The sequence below is a fragment of the Conger conger genome, chromosome 4 (genome assembly GCF_963514075.1).
Source record: "Conger conger chromosome 4, fConCon1.1, whole genome shotgun sequence".
NCBI classification, from domain to species: domain Eukaryota; kingdom Metazoa; phylum Chordata; class Actinopteri; order Anguilliformes; family Congridae; genus Conger; species Conger conger.
The window spans coordinates 21,052,300-21,067,656 of NC_083763.1; the positions used below are offsets into that span (position 1 = coordinate 21,052,300).

The following is a 15,357-nucleotide window of genomic DNA, read 5'->3' on the forward strand; positions in this document are numbered from 1 at the left end:
GTTTAGGCTTATGATTAAGAAGCATTAAAATGACCATTTCTAATAGGGCATGTTTATGAATGTTTCACATTCAAAGTTTGCTTAATAAATGACAGGAAAACCTTGTCGGATCATTAATACACTCAGTCTTGTGTGTTGCGAAAAGAAGGAGTGCTATTGTGTTGGATGTGGCAACAGTACTTTCTGTTGCTGTGTGGCAACTTCCTCCCCCCTTTCAAGTTGCCTTGGAGACATGTGTAAACAATTCTGGTCAGTGAGCAGTCTTATTGGGACTGCAGCAAGATTTAGAGCGAAGAAGCAAAGAACAACACAGCCGTTTCATGTCTGGTGAGACAGATAAGAGATATAGTCAGGACAGCTTACTACTTTACAATATTCCACTTCGCAGTGAAAATATTACCACGACCTGCAGGAAAAGCCAACCGGTTCTTCAGTGACTGTGAGAAGTGAAACTGCTTGTGGGCATTGGGGATGGGGCGGGTGGTGGTGCTAGGGGCTGAGGAGGAGCCTGGGTATGGCGTGGCTCTGGCGCTGCTTCGTGATGGTGGTTTCCATGTGAGCACAGCTGTATCAGACCCTGGTTCCCCGCCAGCACAGAAGTTGGAGAGTGCTGGAGCCCAAGTCCTGCCTTTTCACTTAGACAGCACAACGGGCCTACAGGGGGCACTCTCTGGGGCTCAGAAGTGCTTTTTCGCAACCAAAACCGACTTCACCAAGCCAGACCCGCTCCAGGTACACCTGAATACATTCATTTCTTTGAAAAAGAAATAAATTGACTGATGTGACTTACGATGACATCAATGACTATATACTGTAATGCAGGGGTGTCAAAATCCAGTCCTGGAGGGCCACAGTGTCTGCTGGTTTTTGGTGTGTTTCAGCACGAGAGATGCATTCAGTCTTTAATTGGCTAAAGAGTCCACACACCTTGTTCTCAAGGCCTTAATTGGCTGCTGATTGAAAGGAAATCACAAATACCAGCAGACATTGCGGCCCTCCAGGACTAGAGTTTGACACCCCTGCTGTAATGAGAGCACACATCCAGATGTTGGACTGAATGTATGCTGCCTTTGTCATTTTGCAGAGCGAGATCTCACATGGATATTTGATAGCGGATGCTTGTAAGCAGCACGGCATCGGTCATGTGGTGTTTGAGGGGGGTCAGCATGTGCAGAGACGTTTCGGCTTCCCCGTACGCTCCATGGATGCCAAGGCTTGCATCGGTGACTACATGGCTGAAATCGGCCTACGAAAAACACAGATTCTCATACCCTTCCTGTTTGAGAGCTTCCTCACAACATTCTCTCCCAAACCTGCTGGACCCAACTTTTATAAAATAGGTGAGTTATACAAATACACCGAGAGTCTAGATACTCAAAGGGCTGTAGTAATGCTGGATTTCATTCATACCCTCTAATCAACTATCAGATGGAAAGAGACAGCGTTATTCCTGGTTTGATAGCTAGATATGTGTCTTATCTGATATATCTGATCTAGATTATTCAGCAGAGACGCATAATAAATCATTACCATTGAATATAAAGTGAAAAATATAACTTACATAATCCCTCAAATTGATTCTCTTAACTGTGTGTCTGAAACCAAAAAAAAGTGTACTTGTGCAGAGTGGTTCACACTGCTGCCTCACAAGAAGAAGTTCGGGTTTGAGTCTGGTCTGGATCCTTTCTGCGTGGTGTTTGCATGGTCTCCCTATGTTTGTGTGGGTCTGGTTTCCTCCCACCCCCGTAGCCCAAGGACTGCAGATGAAAAATAGCCTTCCTGGCAATTATTAAAGTGCATTTTCAAATACATTAAATTAATTCAATGAAAACCTCCAGTTCTAGTTCCTGCCAGGATTAGAAGCTGCAGGAGTTGGGGTACAGTACATTTAGCATGCTCGCCTTGTTCTCCACAGACATCCCAATGGGGGAGACACCCATGGACAGCATCAGCCTCAGTGATGTAGGCCCGGTGGTCACAACCATACTGAAGAACTCGCAGAAGTGGGCGGGCAAAAGCTGCCTCCTGTCTGCGGACCGACTGACAGTCACAGAGTACGCAGAGATGCTCACTAACCACCTGGCCCCCAGGGTCTTCCAGGACTCCAGGGTGAGTACACACATCATGCAGGGCCACCACACACACTTTCCTCCTCTTCCATCCTTTTGGGCACAGGCTCTTTAATTTTATAATATCATTTGATATTTTTCTGACACTTTTATCCAAGGTGACTTATTGAGTTTATTAGACTAAGCAGGGGACAATCCCCACTGGAGAAGTGCAGGGTTAAGGGCCTTGCTCAATGTCTTATTGTGACAACAGCTGGGCTAGAAGCAATCTTCCGGGTCCTAGTCATGTACCTTAGCCATTAAGCTACAGGTTGCCCCTTTCAAATCATGGTCCTCGAGGGCTAAGAACTGCTGGCTTTCCACCCTCCCTTTACCAGGGAGGCATGTGTGATCTATCAGTAGCATTAATTGTTCAGTTAATTATCCAGGAGAAAAGATAACCATGGGCTGGATTTGGATTCAAGGGCCAGATACAGTTGTGTTCAAATAAATAGCAGTGCGTTAAAAAACGTGAATAAAGTAAAAAAGGTTTTTATAGCTTTTAGTTCAATATTTCAAATGTTGTGAAATAGTACACATTCAATTCCAAATCAAAGCACCAGCACATTTTATCAAGTCTGCGTTATTCTTTTACAGGAAGCAAAGAAAAGGAATATTAATCTGTTGAAAAAAATGTCAGTGTCAACGTTTTTCTCTTTAAACTCTCTTCAAGATTTAAATTACTGAACTAATATTTAGTTGCATAACCATTGTTTTTGATAACTGCTGCGCATCTGCGTTGCATCGAGTCAACCAACTTCTTGTACCTAAAAACAAGAAGCTCAAGCTCTATTTTAGCCCAGGATGAACTAACTACATTCCACAATTCCTGTGAATTTTTGGGTTTTGCTTCAGAAACTGCATTTTTAATGCCACCCCACAAGTTCTCAATGGGGTTGAGGTCGGGAGATTGAACTGGCCACTCTATTACCTCAATCCTTTTTGTCTGGAACCAAGATGTTGCTCACTTACTTGTGTGTTTGCGGTCATTGTCTTGTTGAAACATGCATTTCAGAGGCATTTCCCCTTCGGCATACGGCAAGTATTTTGATGTATTCAAACTGATCCATGATTCCTGGTATATGAACCCAACACCATCGTATGAAAAACAACCCCCTTACCATGATTTTTTGCGCCACCATGCTTCACTGTCTTCACAGTGTACTGTAGCTTGAAGTCAGTACTCGGGGGTCGACTGACGTATTGTAATTGATGTGTTCCTTGGCAAATTTTAACCGATTCTGCCCTTTTTTTAAACAATGGTGCTTTACGGGGGCTTCTTGCTGATAGCTTAGCTTCGATCAAATGTCTTCTGACTGGAACAGCACTTACAGGTAATAGTAGATCATCTTTGATCTTTCTGGAGCTGATGAATGACTGAATCTTTGCCATTCTGACTATTCTTCGATCCATTTTAACAGTAGTTGCTCATTTTCTTCCGCTTGTTTCGGGTTTTTGTTGCCATTTTAAAGCATTTGATATCATTTTAGCTGAGCATCCTATAATTTGTGGCACTTCTTTTCCCCTCTCCAATCAACTTTTTAATCAAATGACGTTGTTCTTCCAAACAATGTTTGGAACGGCCCATTTTACTTAGCAATTCAGAAGGAAATATATTTTATAACAATGTGTGAAACATTTGCTTCCCTTCTTCCTAAATAAAGGACACGCCCCTTTCAATGAATGAGTCAATTACTCAGAACAAGCAGCGTGCATGTCATGACAGTTGGGTCTGTTGTTTTTCTGTTAGTACTACATCTACAAGTAAAGTATTTGCCATGCAGAAATATCACTACTACTAATAACACTAGTTCATCAGGTTACTGATGTTGTACTGCTATTTACTTGAACACAATTATATGATGATCCTTGCTTTCACGGCTTCATCTCTGTACCTAGTGTCGGTACTAGTTTAGACTCAGAATGGAAACAATAATTCGGTAAACGCACACATTCAAGAAATGTGGATGAGCTGTAGTCACATTCTCTCCCTGCATTCTTTCATTCTCTTTCTCTCTCTCTCTCTCTCTCTGTCTCTCTCTCTTTCTCTCTCTCTCTCCCTCTCTCTCTCTCTCTCTCTCTCTCTCTCACACACACACACACACACATGCGTGTGTATAAGTGTGTATTTCTCCCACCAGATTTCACTGAAAATGTTTGTGGAAAGCTACAAGGTAGAAGCTGGGCAGGATATTGGCAACATGTTTGAATTCTGGAGGAAAGACACTCAAAGGAGAAATGCTGCAGAAATGTTTGAGCTATTTTCAGACACAAAGAAGTTCTCCCACTGGGTCTCAGCAAACAGAGACTCCATCGTCAATGCTCTGGAGAAGTGACAGACAGCGCTCAAAGAAACAACAAACATAATGCCCTCTGTAGCAAACCTGTCACATACTTTATGATTACCAATCCTCACTGTTTTCTGCTCTGGTTGGGGGCGGTTGTAGTCTAATGTTCAATGACCTGGCTCGCAACTCATTGGTTGTTTGATTCCCAGCTGGGGGAACTGCTGTGCCCTTAAGCAAGGTATGTCAAAAATATCCAGCTGAATAAATAGTCATATGTGCATATGTAATCTGTGTGAATTGCTCTGGATAGGAGCGTCTGCTACAATAAATGGTAAAATGTGAATATAATGTAAAATCAATGACTTACAATGATGTACTGCTGTTTGGAACAGCATGCATTATGGCTTAATAATCCAAAATAATATTAGTCTGCTTCCCTTGTTTTTACACAAAAGAGACCAACTGTCACTTAATTCTTAGGTTTGATGTAATACATAAAGGTAGTCGGATATGTGCAGTGCAACGTGAATACCACTTTAGTTGCGGAGACGAGTGCTGACAGTGTTTTTAATGCCTTATACTGTGGGAGTACAAGCATACATGTTGAATATTGAATGTTATGGTTATTAATATGGTATATTATGTTATGGTCTATTAAAATGTTATTGCTTATTGAATGTTATATGGATTTTATTTTGGCATATACCTGCTTGAATTAATTTGAAGAATTTCAACTGATTTGTTTACATACTTAGGAAGTATGAAAAAATACCACAAGGAATTTTTTTTAAAGCAAAAGCTTTCAGAACACCCTTTAATCTGCACATCACACATGGTCAGGTTCATGGACAAGAGCCCATTGGGTCTGTCAGCATACAGTACCTAGAAACAGTCTTTTCCCCCAACAAAATCATCTACACGTATAACTTCATTCAGTATCAAAGCACTATATACATATGATACAAGGCCCATACCCATTGCATAGCTCCACTTCTGTTGACGTGCTGTTCCCTTCAGCATGCAGCTGAGTTTATTTAATGTTGCTTATACATTATTATTCATTATCTTTGGTTTCTCCATACTGTTTCATTATTGAATATGAAACTGTGAAAGTATAGTTGACTCAGGGGTTGTGTTCTAGAACCAGGCTACAAGCTATGCTCAAGGGCTCTGAAAAGACTGACACACACAAAGGCCATATTGGCAGTTCAGCCAGATGGCACTAAGCCTTGCAAGACTAAGCCTTGCAAGACTTTTATTCTTGGAAGTCTAATCTCAAGCTCAAGGAAATGAAATGCCTCTATCCTTTGCCTAGCCTGCGTGTGGTCTTAAATGCTTCACATGGCACTTAGAAAGCTAAAACATACGCTAATGTGTATTCAATGATAAAACATCAGAAAAAAGCAAAGCTATAAGCTATTGTATGACTACCCAACACTTAATACTGCCTGTATAGCTAATTGCATACTTACTGATCACAGAGAACTGGTTTATGTAATGCATGTTATTTACAGTTATATGCAAAAACAAGAAACAACCCCCTCTGCATGTCCAATATTAGCATAACTGAAGCAGAAAATAGAGGTATTTACCCTGCCAAAGTTTGACAACTTATTTCATGTTGGGGAATATCTAACATTTGCTGTGATAATCAGGGAATGTTATGCAAATCTGAAAAAAGAAAAATGTAATGTATTAAATAGGCACCAGAGACCTTTTTTCATAAATATTTTGGTTTTGGGGGGATATTTCCCCCGACAAACACTATTGTTGCGAATGGTAGTACAAAGTAAATACATAATCACAAAGGCTCTGTGACTGACACCATTGCAAGGTGCATACAAGGATAGCATTTTACTTAGGTAGTTCGATACCTGGAAAAAAAGCCTTCAGGCACGATTAGCCTAGGCAATTTGTCCAATGTGAACAACTTGAAAAGATACCCACCAAAACAAACAGGTAACCTCAATAGACATTAAATGCCTATGTTAGATCAAACCTGTGTAAAAACAAAACTTATAGATATAGTTTGTTTTCCTGTTTGTTTCTTTCAACTACCTCCCATAAAATGAGTTGTAAAGTATATATATATATATATATATTTTTTTTTTTCAAATAAATTATTAAACAGTGTCCAACCTAAAGGAACCAAAGCAGCTGTGGTTAGACAGCATGACTCTGGCCCCTCTATCTACAGTATATACTACTTTGGTTGTTTGATTATTTTTCTTGTTTGTTTTAAAATGAGGCTTCACTTTGGACACATCACAACATTTTTACATCACTGCCACTGAGAAGGAGTTAAACTTTGGCAGGACTGGTGATCCCTGTTGATGAATTGTATGGTCCTTTCATTACCCCCCATGTTATGCTGCTAGAACATGCAGATGTCCAGTCAGTAGTATTGCACTAATATTGCACCGATGGTCTTTAGCTTTGTGCAGTAAAAGCATAGTTTCAGTGTTGGGTGAAGCTGCTGTAGTGTACAGCTCTTATTGCACCTTCTCATCAACAATAGTTCATTCTAATGCTGAACACACATTGTTCTTTCCCCAATTCAGAATGCTTCAAAAATGGCTGGAAAACCACTCAGTCACTCAGAGAGGACCTACCATAATAAATACTATAGTATATATTAATCTTCAGTACCCATATACTTTGCCCCTGGTATTTCAGAAGACACTTTCTCAGCAATAAGAGAACTTAAATATTAAAACCTTAAAACATCTTCCCCAATAGTTGAGTATGAAAAATGTTGAAGAAAGGCAGCAGGATGGGAAGACAAACAGGTTGGTTAGTTATTACAGTATGGCTTGTGTCATAAGGTGTATATCAACATTAAGCTACACAGTATGCTACCAGTCCATAACTTGTCTGGTAACAGAAACAAGGCAGGCAGGATTTGCCTGAAGAGGTGATCTCTAAATCCTGTTTAATGCTTGTCAGTCAAAATCCTTTGACTCTGAATGTTTTCAAGGAGACCAAAACGTTTTTCTGAGCAGGGTTCAGAGGAGGACAATTTAAAAAAAGAAAAATATTGTTGTTTCCCTTTGAATTAAGATTCCAGTGCTGGACAGAGATGCTGATTTCTGAGCCTTGTGCTGATTAATACGTGGCGAGCTGAAGCAGGTGTTGTGTGCTGTGCTTATTTTCAGCCCGCTGGCTGGGTCCTCCTCTGGCGGACCTGGGGGGTCGTGGACTCACGAAACCCCAGTCAGGAGGGGGCTCACCGGAACGTCTTGGGATTTCGCCTAGAGATGGCAAAGGGGTGTAGTTTTCAGTATCTTACCAAACTAAACTGCATGTTTTTACATTTACTGTCACAATATTGCAGCATTTTACCAGAACAGATTTGACATACTTCTGTGATAGCCTGACTTGTGTTGCCATTACTACAACTACCACACAGTGTTGTGTGCAGAAGTTTTGGGGTTGAATTCTGGCCTCTTTTTGGACAACAGAAATTCTGTAATTTTAAATTTTCTTCATGCCAAAAAAATCAACAACACATTGCTTTGGGCAAGCAGAAGTTAGAATTGGGTAAGAAATGGTTTGAGTGAATGGTAATCACAGAATTCACAAGCAGTTACTAATTCGTTATTTTCGTAATAACCATCCCCCATACACAGTTGCCACTCATTAATTCCTTCCCTTGAACTGAATTCCATTATGACGTCTACTTGGCAGTGATCCACAGAAAAACACCAGGCATCTCTTTGTCTGGTGTGCCAAGACACTGACTCAAGGATCCCATAAACACATACAGGTGTAAACATGTTTTAAGAGTAATTATTCTGTGATTACAGTGGCGGGATTTTAAAGAGAAATTGGCATTAATGTTCTTGTTACTGAAAAACAGGTACAGATGGCCAAACCAGAACAAACCAACACATTTGGTCACTATTTATTTGATCTCCCAGACATACACTCACTGAGCAATTTATTAGGTAGGCCTGTACACCAGCTTGTTAATGCAACTATTTAATCAGCCAATCATGTGGCAGCATGCAGACAAGAGGTTCAACTACTTTTCAGACCAAATGTCAGAATGGGGAAGAAATATGATTCCCTGTGACTGTGGAATGATTTTTGGTGCCAGACAGGGTGGTTTGGATATCTCAGAAACTGCTGATCTCCTGGAATATTCACACACAACAGTCTCAAGAGTTTGCAGAGAATGATGTGAAAAACAAAAAACATCCAGTGAGCAGCAGTTCTGCGGGCAAAAATGTCTTGGTTATGAGAGAGGTCAGTGGAGAAGGGCCAGACTGGTCAAAGCTGACAGGAAGGTAACAATAACGCAAATAACCACACATTACAAAAGTGGTATGCAGAAGAGCATCTCTGAACACACAATGTGTCAAACCTCTAATAAAGTCTAATAAATACCTAATAAAGTGCTCACTGAGTGTATTCCCATACACCTATTAAAATGAAATGAAATAAATGATGATTTATTTATGATGTGATGGTACTTGTCTTGGTCCTGTCTTTTACTCCCTGACATACTATTGAGGTAATTTGTTTAACAACGTCTGTAAGATTGTATAGTGTTCATGAATGTGCAGAGTCTGCGTGCATCAGGGCCAATAAGACATGGCTGTGAAAGTAGTACAGCCCTCATGCAGATTGGCTGTACAGAGCAGAGACAGAGGATGCAGGCCAGTTTGTGTTCTCCCCAGTGAATGAATGATACTGTATTGATAGGATGGGCTTTCAAAAATAAAAATATTTAAACACTGGCATACAAGCACATGAGAAAGTAGATACAATTTGCCACATATGTACCCTGAATGGAATAGGTGTGTACTGTCACACATTTCAAAACAACCTTCAGTTTAAATGTTCCGATTTGCCAAATAAATTCTGTCAATTGTTCAGATTCATCAACAAAGGGGTCAACTGTCATAAAATGTACCACCAATGCCAGCAAAATTCAAGCTCACTGGCAATATTGGAAATCCCTGAGGTTCTCCTGCCATTTTGAGCCTGTAGGTGGCAGTGTACTCCTGTGATGCGACATGAGTGGGGGCGGTGATGGATAGCAAGCAATGGTTGCGGACACAAGCAGAGCAAACCAGTTTGCAGCACTGGAGTATCTTTACCAGGGCAGGGGAAGGAAGAGGAGGAGCTTAGGGAGGAAATCCTGTGCTCGTTCTTCTGGATATACTCAGGTATGGGGGAAGAGAGCAGCAAAAATAGGACCAGTGAGGAAAAAAAGAAGGAAGCATACAGAGAGAAACATCTAGAACGTAGATCCCTAATCAACCATCAGGAGGACCTGTCTGTTTGGGACCCCCACTTACAGTTTGCTGGTTGCTACACTTTCCTGAGGCTCAGGGGGTTTTTATTTTGGTTACAGAAATGCAAGTAGGTGATAGAAATGTAATTGGACAATATGAAATTATTATTCAAAGTGAAAAGAGAGAAGGGAAAATGAATTCCATAGTAAAGAATAAGATACTAAGTAATGAATACCTAGCTGGTAACCCTTGAGATCGCTTTTGTTCCTTAAATGGCCTGTACAATATGTTATCAGCCCCTGTCTTCAAATAATAATAAATAATAATAATAAAGTGAACTAAGTGAACAAAATAGTTTTTTAGGATACAGGGGAAGGGAAACAAAGTATCAGAAAATGATTCAAACTTTCAGAACCTCACCTCCAAATTTGACCGAGCCTTTTTCAGGACATCGCGTGTTCTTGACACTGTAACCCAAACAGAATGGAACATGGATCAGGCATTCACACACACACTGTGATACAATCCCCCACACAAACTAGGTTTAGAGAGGTTAGCATGAAGGAGAGTAAACTAAATCTCAGTGCAATCACAGGATTACTCTAGAGGTAGGTTATAATGGAGGAGAGTGAACTAAATCTCAGCACTATAACAGGCTTACTCTGGGATATGTTAGCATGAAGGAGAATACATTGAAGTGGCATCACAGGCTTCCTGTGAGAAAGGTTAGCATGGAGTAGAGTAAACTAAAATTTAGTGCTATCAGTCATACTCTAATGGAGTTGAGTAAATCTCATTGGTATACATGAAGCTTAACGTGACGCAGCCTAGAGTTACTGCAGTAATATAACAGTGCAGAGGGGGTGAAGCTCACGCTGGCTGACGATGAAGTGCTCCATGTTCTGTTTTGTGCGGTTAGTGCTCCTCAGCCTCTCCACGCTTTCCTGCAGCAGTTCCTCCTGCTCTGTGATCCTCAGCTTCAGCTGCCTGATCTCCTCCTTCATAGACTGCTCCTGGAATGCACACAAGCCCAGCAAGGAACTCAGACAAAAGCACCATTAGCAGTGAACACAAAGCAAAGCAATACCCTGCTGAAGAAAAACAGCTCAAGCTAGGTTTTGAAACAGTTGGTAGCTGGTTGACCAGTTCAGACCAGCTCCCAGCTCGACATGGTTTAGCTGGTTGACCAGTTCAGCCCAGCTCCCAGCTTGACATGGTTTAGCTGGTTAACCAGATCAGACCAGCTCAAGCTATGTTTTGAAACAGCTACCAGGACTAGCGGGTTGACCAGTTCATACCCAGCTAGACCAGCATTATGACTAGCTTGGCCATGCTGGTTAACTTGCTCATACCCAGCTAGACCAGCTTGTGACCAGCTTGATTCACTCAATTTTCAAGCTGGTCAAGCTGGATTTTACAGCAGGGTGCAGGCAGTGTCCTATGGTAGAGCACAGACCTTCTTGATGTGCTGAGCGGAGACCTCGCTGCTGGGAAGTGCGGCCCTCCAGAACATCTTGAGGAGGGAGGCGGCCTCGTCCAGGATCTGCCCCAGGGTCTTGGCGTTGGACAGGAGGATGTCCATGCTGCTGTAGTCCAGGGCCTGCACACCCACAAAGGGACAGAGGGACAGGGGTGAGGACAGGGGGACAGGGGGTGAGCATGGCTCTGCCCAGGCCATGGCTTAACCGTGCCATTCTCACCTTTGCCGAACCGAACTCCAGCAGGGCGGCTCCGAGCGTGGCCTGCAGCACAGTCTCCATCTTGTTAACCAGCACCTTCCCCTCCAGGACCTGCTGCTGCAGGGCTCTGAAGTCATCCACGTGCCCGATGGTGTGCCTCCCCTTCTTGTTGGAGAACGAGCCATCTGGTGCCCCTCCTTCCAAAGTTGGATGCGGCTTCAAGACATCTGCAGGAGAAAGTGTGTCTCAGACTTGAAGCAGGAACATGTGTTGCAGTAATTCTTAAAAATGTCAAATTCAGTGGTCACATAAGCTTCACAGGCAGCCGTGACAGGAGGAAATGGGATTGAATCCTAACCGTTAGCCTTGGCTTCTGGATCATCCAGCTCTGTGACCTTGGAGTAAGTGGATCCAGGGGTGAAGAGGCCAGTGTCTCGAACAGGTGGAGAAGGGGTAGGATCTGTGAGAGGCAAGCCAAAGAAGGCATTCAGAGATGTACACATCAAACCAGCCGTATCTGCCATCTCCTGACAGAGAAAGCCACCCAGCTCCTAGTCCAGGCACTCGTCATTTCCCGTCTGAATTACTGCAACTCCCTCCTGGCTGGTCTGCCAGCTTGTATCATCAAGCCCCTCCAGCTGGTCTAGAATGCTGCAGCCCGTTTGACCACCAGTCAGCCCAGGTCGGCTCATGTAACCCCATTCCTCATTGGATTCCACTTTTTAATTGCAATTTTTAATTGCTCCCTACACCCCAGCAAGACCACTCTGGTCTGCCAGCTCTGGTCACCTTGTGGTTCTCTCATCACAGCAGAGTGAGGGGGTTATAGAGTAGGGCCCTATCTCAGCTCAGTGAGAGGGTTATAGAGTACAGCCCTTACAGAACAAGGTTATGTGGGAACAGGGGGACCCTGACTCACTCACCATGGAAGAGCTGCTTGCGGCAACTGCCACTGCGTTGCGTGCTAGAGGGGTGGGTCTCTCCTTGAGCCACGCCTCTACCCAGCTGCTTCTCCAGCTGCGCACGCAGGGAGCTGTTCTCCTCCACGCTGTGCTCCAGCTGGGCACGCAGACTGCGCACCTCCGATAGCAGATCCCTAAGCTCCCGGGAAGAGAGGTTCTCTCCTCCTCTGCTCCCCACTGTCAGACACACACAGACAAGGGCCTGCTGTAGGGGACCACAGTTCTCCTCTTCCATGCATTCAGAAACGGAATATACCACACCACTCACATCCATTTCACAAACAACTATATCTGCTGTGAGGTTATTGACAGTGTGTAGCTTTTCGTATTTATTTAATTTAATTCACAATTTCTGCAATCCATGCATACATACTGTAGGTTAACATGTTACCTTTCTCTATCTACACTTAAAATCTTAATTTTATTTACTTTTTTGGTAAATGAGGTAAGACAATTATACAGTCACTAAAACAAGCTATTTGTGAGAAAAACATAATTTTTTTAGAAATACAATTTTGGGTCTCATTACAAGACCAAAACACTTAAGACAGACACCTTTGCAGTGTGTCTAGACCTGAGCCTCAGCTCTTTTCTACATCTCTCCTTGGTGCCAAGAGCGGTCACATCAGTGTGCAGTGCTCACCTGTGCGAGGGTCCTTGGCGGCTCCGCACACTCGCTCGTACACCTGCAGCTCACACTGCAGGGACTGCAGGAGCTGCCGGCTCTCAGTCAGCTGCTGCTGGAGCAGGTTCACCTGGTGCTGGAGTCTGGAGACACACAGCACCAAAAGCTCAAACACAACAACCCACCCAGCACAGAATGTACTAGAACGCTAATGCCAAAGCTGATGCTATCATCAATACTAACATGCCACATATAGGACCGATTTCACATTTCACAGACACAGATTAAGTCTAGTCGGAGACTAAATTCAATGTTGAATGGAGATTCTCCATACAAAACTCAATTTAGTCCTGGGACTAAGCCTAATCTGTGTCTGTGAAACTGGCCCGCAGTGTCAGAATCATACATTCTGTGCTAAGCAAGAAGTAAATGGGAACTAATACTCAATCAGTTCAAGATGTACCTGCTCTCCAGTGCCTATTAAGATTAATGACGATGCTCAGAAGCACATAAAAGCTTATCGTATTATACTGTATCTAGGAGATTACAGTGCATGATAATCTGAAGCGGTTGGCAGGTGTCTAATTCGCTTCACAGCGGGGCGTGAGGCCTCTGTGAGGCTGCAATACCTGTTGGTGCACTCCTGAGCGCTGTGGCGGTCCTGCCGCAGACGTTGGATCTCCTGGGCCTGCTCACAGCCGTGGGCCTGCAGCCGCCTGCCCTCCTCCCTCCACTGCTCCACCTCCAGCTCCGCCTGCTTCAGCCGCGCCCGCGCAGCCAGCACCACCTCCCGCAGCTGCTCCGCCTCCTTACATTTGTCTGAGACACACACAAATGCGGTTTCACAACTCAAGCAAAAACCCCACCCTCCTGAAAGAAACAGGTTCAAACCAGCTCCATAATCAACATGGCTTGACCAGCTCAAATTATGTCTTGAAACAATTGGTAGCTGGTCATTTGAAGCTGGCCAAGATTTGATTTTACACCAGGGCAAACACCTTCCTTGGAATACAACCTCACTTTATGCCTTATTTTGATACTGTTTGATTATTTTCCAATAAACACATTGCCAGCAAAAATATAAATGTTCCTGAATGGGGGTTGACCTTGAAGCTGGAGGCTACCTCTGTTGTTTTGCTGGAGTCTAGCGTGAAGGCCCAGGTTCTCCTCCTTCAGGGCTCTGTTCTCAGTGGACAGCTGGCTGACAGAGTCCAGTCCCTGGATGTAGATGTTAGTGGGTGCCCCTGTGGATAACAGCACAGACTGGGTGAAGGAGATTTGCTGGGAATCAACATTAGCATTAGCATTAGCCAGAATCTGTCCAGGGTTATCATCAGCAGCCAGAATCAGTCCAAGGTTAGCAAGCAGGCTAGTGAAGGCTACTTACCGCCATCCCGGCCTGTGGTCCCCAGCCGTTCCTCCAACTGCTGCCTTAGCCGGTCGTTGGTTCGGATGGAGTCCTCCAGACGTTGGCGCAAACTGCGGATCTCTTTCAGATATTCCTCCATGAGGTCTGCTCCTGAAACATGACAAACACACACACAAACAACTGATGAACAGAAACCTCACAAAGCCATAGGGACCATGCAAGCACCTCAGACATAAATGTATACGGACCAAACATGTACCTAACACAGACCGTACAAGATTCTCTGAGAGAGGTCTTTGTGGACTAATCAAGAACTTGATCAATTTGAATGGTAGAGGAATGCCACAGCAGCCTCACTGGATTTGGAATGGCAGGCTGTACCTGTGTGGCTGGTGCCGGACTGATATCCCGATGAGCCTGAAGAGACATCCCCATAAATGCTGGTTCTGATTGGCCGTGAAATGTGTGCCATATCCCACAATGCACTGCTCTCTAGCAGACTTGCATCTGTCTTCAGTGTGGAGTTCGCACCGGGAGAGGCAAACTGAGGCTGCGCATAGGCATGGTGGGACAGGTGCATGTAACTGCCGGGATTCGGATGGGCGTGAGCGGCCAGCGGGAAACTGGACAGGGGCTTGACGTGGGGGTGGGGAACAGCAAAGCCTGCATTGAAAAAATACAACAAAAACAGTTTGTTGCGCTCAACACTGCATTCACAGCCCACCAAATTCACCATCCTATGTATGCCACAGGGATAAGGATAAGAGTAAATTATTCTCAGAGTAAACACTTACACTGCATAAAGCAGGATTATTAACAACACCAGCGCTTGTGATAACGTTAAAGAGAGATAAAGTTCTCATTTGAGCTATAAGTGAACGGCAGTCATCAAGCGCTAATGCTTGATTGCTGCACACGTTCCTCCTCATTTTAACTGAATGTTAATCCCTAGTGAAGAGCATTAATGCTCCATCCCTGAGGCTGACGTGAGAGGGTGAATTCGGCATTGGGAGTGCTCACATCAGAAGGGGGGCATGCGTGGGAAAGTCATGCGTGACTGAGCAGAATAATACTCAGGGGCCT

General features: G+C 43.7%; 2 protein-coding genes across 5 annotated transcripts in view; one reads left to right on the top strand and one right to left on the bottom strand.

The window, feature by feature from the left end:
* The first annotated feature begins 263 nt into the window (after positions 1-263).
* On the top strand, positions 264-5,068 carry LOC133127177 (nmrA-like family domain-containing protein 1). Its single transcript, XM_061239868.1, has 4 exons — positions 264-732; positions 1,085-1,340; positions 1,916-2,109; positions 4,250-5,068. Exons 1-4 carry the CDS (start codon positions 472-474, stop codon positions 4,442-4,444), a joined length of 906 nt encoding a protein of 301 aa, XP_061095852.1. The 5' UTR covers positions 264-471; the 3' UTR covers positions 4,445-5,068.
* A 9-nt stretch (positions 5,069-5,077) lies between these two features.
* pde4dip (phosphodiesterase 4D interacting protein) overlaps positions 5,078-15,357 on the bottom strand; it is a 39,172-nt gene continuing 28,892 nt past the window's right edge. For 2 of the 4 annotated variants that reach the window (XM_061239867.1, XM_061239864.1), the window contains 13 exons: positions 14,656-14,937; positions 14,293-14,424; positions 14,012-14,149; positions 13,535-13,724; positions 12,924-13,048; positions 12,242-12,457; positions 11,677-11,778; positions 11,340-11,545; positions 11,096-11,239; positions 10,514-10,652; positions 10,060-10,106; positions 9,502-9,556; positions 5,079-7,647 (listed from right to left, as the gene is read on the bottom strand). In XM_061239867.1, coding sequence (XP_061095851.1) covers positions 7,502-7,647; positions 9,502-9,556; positions 10,060-10,106; positions 10,514-10,652; positions 11,096-11,239; positions 11,340-11,545; positions 11,677-11,778; positions 12,242-12,457; positions 12,924-13,048; positions 13,535-13,724; positions 14,012-14,149; positions 14,293-14,424; positions 14,656-14,937 — 1,922 coding nt within the window. In that variant the 3' untranslated portion in view covers positions 5,079-7,501. Of the gene's footprint in view, positions 7,648-9,501; positions 9,557-10,059; positions 10,107-10,513; positions 10,653-11,095; positions 11,240-11,339; positions 11,546-11,676; positions 11,779-12,241; positions 12,458-12,923; positions 13,049-13,534; positions 13,725-14,011; positions 14,150-14,292; positions 14,425-14,655; positions 14,938-15,357 lie in introns of all 4 variants that reach the window. The other 2 variants (XM_061239865.1, XM_061239866.1) reach the window with 2 other exon arrangements.

Bases quoted from the DNA above. Each gene is read 5' to 3' on its own strand.
- LOC133127177 (XM_061239868.1), top strand. From the start codon at position 472: ATGGGGCGGGTGGTGGTGCTAGGGGCTGAGGAGGAGCCTGGGTATGGC. The intron at 733-1,084 runs GTACACCTGAAT...GTCATTTTGCAG, and splicing joins CCAAGCCAGACCCGCTCCAG to AGCGAGATCTCACATGGATA. The intron at 2,110-4,249 runs GTGAGTACACAC...TTCTCCCACCAG, and splicing joins GGGTCTTCCAGGACTCCAGG to ATTTCACTGAAAATGTTTGT.